The sequence below is a fragment of the Sceloporus occidentalis genome, unplaced genomic scaffold, assembly GCF_023333645.1.
Source record: "Sceloporus occidentalis isolate IW3139 unplaced genomic scaffold, rSceOcc1.0.p SCAF_4, whole genome shotgun sequence".
NCBI lineage: Eukaryota > Metazoa > Chordata > Lepidosauria > Squamata > Phrynosomatidae > Sceloporus > Sceloporus occidentalis.
The window spans coordinates 201,401,129-201,407,764 of NW_028316984.1; the positions used below are offsets into that span (position 1 = coordinate 201,401,129).

General features: G+C 45.3%; 1 protein-coding gene across 1 annotated transcript; it reads right to left on the reverse strand.

The window, feature by feature from the left end:
- Positions 1–294: 294 nt before the first annotated feature.
- Positions 295–6,218, reverse strand: LOC149315310 (ADP-ribosylation factor 6). Its single transcript, XM_089522940.1, has 2 exons — positions 6,010–6,218; positions 295–5,895 (listed from the first exon to the last, which is right to left on the reverse strand). Exon 2 carries the CDS (start codon positions 5,577–5,579, stop codon positions 5,052–5,054), a length of 528 nt encoding a protein of 175 aa, XP_089379066.1. The 5' UTR covers positions 5,580–5,895; positions 6,010–6,218; the 3' UTR covers positions 295–5,051.
- Positions 6,219–6,636: the final 418 nt, after the last annotated feature.

The following is a 6,636-nucleotide window of genomic DNA, read 5'->3' on the forward strand; positions in this document are numbered from 1 at the left end:
ACCATTTGGGAATCATTGTTCTAGACCACAGCATGGCAGAGCAAGTGAGTCACACACTCTGTACATACATGACATACTGGCTACCAGATACCAGAACTGCAGAACAAGAGTTGCTCTCTATATTAAAACTCTTCAGAATGATTCTGGCCAAGAACTATTCACAACTTTTTCACTACATTTATGTCTACTCAGTGCAACAGGACTCAAGGAAATGTGCACAGGTGGCAGCCTTAAGGGTGAATTCACTTTTGCATGCACATTTTTTGACACCGGTGGCATCATGTGGTGAACAGCCTCTGTCAATGTACCGTCAGTGATTCCTGTGACAGATAGAATGACCACACTTAAATATATTTCCATTGGAACAGTACACTCTTGGCTAAGAGTCCCCAAGTGTTCCTTAATTATTCAGCAAGAGACTAGGAGTGGTGTAGACCATGCCTAAGGGCCCTTTCCAACGTGGAATGGGAGATTAACTCTTTTTATTTGGAATTCATGACAATGTAAAAATAGTCATACTACTACGTCGCCTCAAAAGCAAACTTCAATTTGTAATCACATTCTTTTCCCCCTCACATCCCATAAGATCATAACACAGCCACAAATGCAGACTTAAAACCCAAAATTGGTTTACAGCAAGCAACAAAAAGTCTTCCCACAAACAGCAATAGGCTTCCATGAAAAAGGAACTCACATTAAAAACCAATAAAGCCCTTTTAACGGCAAAAGTATTACTCTTCAGGCTATACATAAACTTTACTGCAACTTCTGCTTATATTTATGAGCCACCACAATATAAAACACCTCTTAATCCCCATGACTCCATAATTTAACAGTGACAATAATCACGTTTCCAGACATACTATTCTCCACACCTCCAGCACATATACAAATGAAAGGGTAGTAGAGATCCAAGCAATACAATTTTCAGTTCTGAAGAAATAAACATAGCAGCTACGAACTTCACTCATGATTTTAGTGTCCAGTCTTATTTACATGTTGAGTAAAGCTTTAACAAAACAGCACTCCTTTAGAATTAGGAAATGCCTCACAGAAAGTCACTATATTTCAAAAAGCCAGTGTATTCAGGCCATTCTCTGAATTCCAACCACTTTTTCTCCATGCATCTTCTACTCACTTTTTATGCTGAACTAATTGCTATCTTTCAGAATTTCAGTCATCCTAAATATGTACTTATAATGTTTATTGAATATTATTACCAAAGAAATAGCTATATAACATGGTTCACCGTATTCAATTTTAGAGGCTCCAACTGTTCTGATGTCTTATCTTCAGTAGACAGATGGCCTCAGGTGCATTCGCACTGCAGACATAATCCAGTTTGACACCACTTTAACTGCCATGGCTCAATGTTATGAAATTCTAGGAATTGTAGTTTTGTGAGACACTTAGCCTTCTCTGTCAGAGACCTTTGGTGCCAGAAAAAACTACAGATCCCAAAACACCACAGCATTGAGCCATGGCATTAAAGTGGAGTCAAACTGGATTATTACTGCAATGTGGATGACGCCCTCATTTTTTACAAGGCCTGGTGCTGAAATCCTGAAGCTTTTCATTTAAGTGGTGTTATTTTAGTCCCCCCCCCCCATCTGTGAACTGTTACTCTTCCTTCAATCTTTTTAGTGATTTCTTCAGGAGTGCTTTTATCCCGTCTTGAGAATTATAGCTTTGCTGCCATAGGACATATTCATAAAGCAGTACCTTTGTGAAGCATTGCACTGAGCTACATCTCCATCAGGAATCCAAGTGGGATCAGAGGCTCTCTTGACTTAAGTGTGACTGTCCAGGTATTTCCGGAGCCCCTTGCTCCCTACCATTTCCTCCTGCAAAGCCTCCCTTTCCGAAATCTTAGCACCTGCTGGAGGAAAAAGCTCCAAAAACAAGAAGCCAAATGCTTTTTCTCCCACATTCAAACATAACAGGACAGCTGTGCTGTATAATTGTTTTATTTTCTGCTTATTAGTTCTTTTTACCAACACTACAACCATAATGCGACACAAAAATTCCTGTTTACTTTATTTAGGGAGATCACAGTCTACAGACTCATTCACTTATCAGACAAATTTAACGCCATTCAAAAACGTATTCAGTTGCACTTTATAGAATCACGTGAACACATAAGTTGGATGTACTGATTTCTTTTTTTAAAGAAGTGGAATTCAAACAGATTGCATTTATATCTCGCAAGCTGTTGAAAAAGATCTAAAGCCACTGTTTTTATGGCTCCTTTGAGCCAGAGAGAAGACAAAACCTTGTTTCTTTGAAAGAGGCCACTTAATGAAACTTGTGTAACTTTTTTTGTTCGGCAGCAAATGTTATTTGATGCATTTGCCACAGATTCCATTCACCTTTGTGGTTTCCACCCAAAACTAAAGATTTAAAGGGGAAAAGAAAGTCAGAATTGCATTTATCCTTTTAACTGACAAAACCAGCATACTGGAAGAATAAAATTAAAGAACATACAAAAGTCATGTATCCAACTTAATGCAGAAGGTATACGAAGATTTGATTTGGCCTTGGCAAGAGAACAATACAACAGACTCTGCACCAAGGGCAAAACCACCCATGTTTTCACTGCAATTAATAAGGTTCACATGAAAGTTTGAGAACCAGTAACAGGTCTTCAAGTTTTCCAGTTTAGGCAACCATTTTGTGCTTGGCTTCAGGTATTCCAGAAGAAGACAGTTTACTGTTTATGGACTCCTTTTGTATTACCACGCTTAACAATGCTGCCACCAGGAACAAGGAGTCTTCATTATTTTTCAGACAACCCAAAATGTGGCAGTTTTAGTTCATTTCTCTCATATATATTTTTACTTTAGCAGAACTGTTTTTTGAACCACTGCTCTATTTCTTATTACTCTAAATTCTGTGGCTCTGGCTCTAAAAATCGCTTAAAGTGAACATCCCTGTTCAATGTGGGAGGTTTTTTAAAAAGCCAAACAGCGACGCAACATGCTTATTCAGAATCAGAGCCTAACTTATGGTGTGGTTAACTTAATTCAGAATCAGAGCCTAACTTACGGTGTGGTTAATGATGCTAAGCATTCAGCTTTGAGAAATCAATTCCTCATTACTTAATTGCCCTCAAACATCTTTGGTACGAGCTCGAGAACCCACAATTTAAATATCAAAATCAGCACTAAAGAAGTGTAGCATAATGCCCCAATTTTATTTTAAACTTATACCTTTTATGGGGGGAAAAAGAAGCAATTTTCTTCTGGATTTGTAGCAATACATTCCTAAAATTCCTCAAATGAGTTTTACTCCTTGAGGAAATCCAAAATTAATCCTTAAGGCTGAATAAGAACCAGCTGCTCCACATTTTTGCACCCAGTATTAATACTTGATTGAAACCCTTTTATGCTAACCTGAATTCACAATCATTCCCCCGCCCCCCTTACAACTAATCAGATGTTTGAAAGCTATGATAATATGGCAAAATGAGATCCTTGCTTGCCCTTGAAGAACAGAATGTCAAAGGTTACATTCATAGTCGTTTGCTCACTCTCCACCCCATTCATTTTCTACCTGTCCAAAGGGCTTAATAAATTCAGGCATCCAACAAATGAAATAAAGACACTATCAGAACAGAAGGCTGCGGCTCGTCTTGTTACTTGCCTTCATGCTTTCAACATGGGTCTGCAAGAGACAGAGAGAGCTGCAACTTCCAAAGACAGTTGGCTGTTTCATCCAGACTAGTAGCACCTGCAAAACCCAAGTTGTCACTTCCTTCCTTCCGATATATCTTAATAAATTCTAAGAATAACTTATTCGAGTCGTGATGCAGAAGCAGACGCACGCTCCCTCTGCTCCTTTAAGTTAATAGAGCCAAGGTGAAAATCTAAAAACATTTTACCTACGCATTTGAGGAGCTTTAAAAACCAACTGCGGTCCTGTTATCTTGCCTCAATTGTTGCGACAGGAAAAATATTCACATTCAAGTTTGGACAATAGGCCCATGACTTAAAAAGAAACACAAAAACAACGCCTGTCACACAGTGATGCCTACAAATTATTGCTGCACTTTATGTAAAAGAAAGTATATTTGCACTGAAACTGGAAATTGATGCAATTTCTGATCTTGCAGCTGAAAAGTTAAATTTACGGTGCAAGACAAGGGAACTGTGCTTTGACTCCAGTCTCATTTCTTTTTGCACATGGTTTCTCTTTAGAAGGGATGCTTGTCTGCATCCTTGGCCATGCGCAGCGTTTGGCTCCTAACACCCTACGGCTGACATTCAGACGTTGTTCTCGCGTTACCTGGCCAATCTCAGGCCCAGGAAGCAGTTATACATTTACGTTAAAGGCCACGTCCCTGGTCTGTCAAAGGCCAGGTAAGGGAGAGCTCAACGTTTTAGTTCCCTTCTTAAGCTGTAAACTTTCGCCATAATGAGGACAGACTGCAGTTTGTTCATAAGCAACGGTTTTCAGTTTACTAGATAACAGAGACCTATCAACATATTCTCCAAGGTGGCAAATAAGAAGCAAATCTACAGCGGATGATAATGGAGAGGAAGGGGTGGGAGGAAAAAAGAAAGAAATGAACCAGAAAGCATACATTTTAAACGAAAAACCCATACCTAAGCCCCAGGACTCAAAAAAGCAAATCAACCCATCATAGCAAGGGCTTTCAAAACAGGAGAAAGTTACTTTGCAAAGCTACAACGTGTGTGTTTCCCTCCCTCACCCGCCCCCCTTGTTTCCCACGTTGCTGGAAGTCTGGCATAGAAACTAGTATTTGTGTCCATTCACTGCAGAGGATTAGAGCATCTTAACACCAAGCAAGAACTGTACTGTAATAAACTGGGGTCCAGTCTCAAGATTGTAAGAGAAAAAGGGTGGTCACTGGAGAAGAGGCGAGCGCTCCTTAAAATCCTATGGGTGCTTAAGTTTCTGAACGTCTTTAGTACGGAGGATCGTTGCCCGTTCTTTTTCGGAGGGTGAAGCCACAGTGTTTCCTTCGCCCCTCTAAAACCAAAGACTCATAAACAGTTCTGCCGCTTTTTTATTACCTAAAAAAGCCGCCATTAGGACTTATAGTTCGACGTCAACCACGTCAGCCCCTCGTAGAGTCCGTCGCCGGAGGTGGCGCAGGAGGGCTGGACGTACCAATTCCTATCCCTGATCCGGGTCAGGCCCAGTTTCTCTTGGATCTCGTGGGGCTTCATGGCGTCGGGGAGGTCCTGCTTGTTGGCGAAGATGAGGATGATGGCGTCCCGCATCTCCCGGTCGTTGATGATGCGGTGCAGCTCCTGGCGGGCCTCGTCGATGCGGTCCCTGTCCGCGCAGTCCACCACGAAGATCAGGCCCTGCGTCCCGGTGTAGTAGTGCCGCCAGAGCGGCCGGATCTTGTCCTGGCCCCCCACGTCCCAGACGTTGAACTTGACGTTCTTGTAGGTCACCGTCTCCACGTTGAAGCCCACCGTCGGGATGGTGGTGACCGCCTGGCCCAGCTTCAGCTTGTACAGGATGGTGGTCTTGCCCGCCGCGTCCAGGCCCAGCATCAGGATCCGCATCTCCTTGTTGCCGAAGATCTTGGACAGCACCTTGCCCATGGTGGCCGAGGGAGGGAAGAGGAGGAGCAGGAGGGGGCAGGCATCCACAAGAGGGCACCTGGGGACCCCCAAAGGCCAGGCAGGAAGGGGGGCAGGGGACGGCCCTGCTGCTACAGACTCTCAGCCTCAGAGGTGGAAGCAAAGGGGCCTCTGCAGTGCTTCAGTCTCCAGAGGTGGGGATGTGGAGGGGGGCGCTGGGACCCTGGGGAGACCCTTCTACAAGGGCGGGGTGGGAAGTGGGCGTGGCTTCATAGCGAATGGGGCGTGGCTCCTGTGAAGTGGGCGTGGCTTCTGCGTCGCTCCTCTTCTTGAAAGTCTGTGGGGGGGGGGAAAGAGCGGGGCGGACAGTCGGTCCGTCAGTCAAAGGTTCCCACTTCCGTGAGGGAAACCGAGGCCCCCGCCAAACCGCCCCCTTCCTCAGCGTAGTTACCTCAGCGACGGCTCTTCAAGCGAGGAGGGAAAAAGGCTCGCCCAGGCCGCCCTTCCTTTCCCTCACAAACTCCCTCTGACTGGCGGCTCGGCGCGGCCGGCTGCACAGCGCGCATGCGCGCTAAAGACGCGAGCTGCTCCGGCCGACTCTTGCGAAAGAGGAGCCGCCCCGCCTGAGAGAGGGGTGCACATGCGCATAGGAGGAAAGGGGGCGGAGTAGGAAATAAAGGTTTTGCGCGCGCTGGCTGGCCGGCCTCCCGCTTTCGAGCATGCGCAGAACGAGCTTGCAGCCGACGCGCATGCGCAGTGCCTTCTCTAAGGCGCCACGCCTTTTTTTAAAAAAATCTGGCTGCGTTTGCGCGGTACCTTCACTCTGATTGTCACACGACCCAATCTGCGCATGCGCTTATTGTCCTTTCCTTCGCGCAGGCTACCAATCCGAGCCGAAGAGACAAATCCCGCGGGCGGAATTTACCTCAATTGCCCGGCCTAGTAGTGCGCATGCTCAGAGGCGCCCTGCCCTAACGTGGCCTTCATGAGATGCGCGCATGCTCAGTGAGGCGGCGGAGGAGCCAAGCACACACGCGCATCGGGGGCGTGGCCATTCGTATGAGCCGAGGCCGCGCGA

What these genes read in the sequence shown, in the direction of transcription:
- LOC149315310 (XM_089522940.1), bottom strand. Translation starts at nt 5,579, where the DNA reads ATGGGCAAGGTGCTGTCCAAGATCTTCGGCAACAAGGAGATGCGGATC.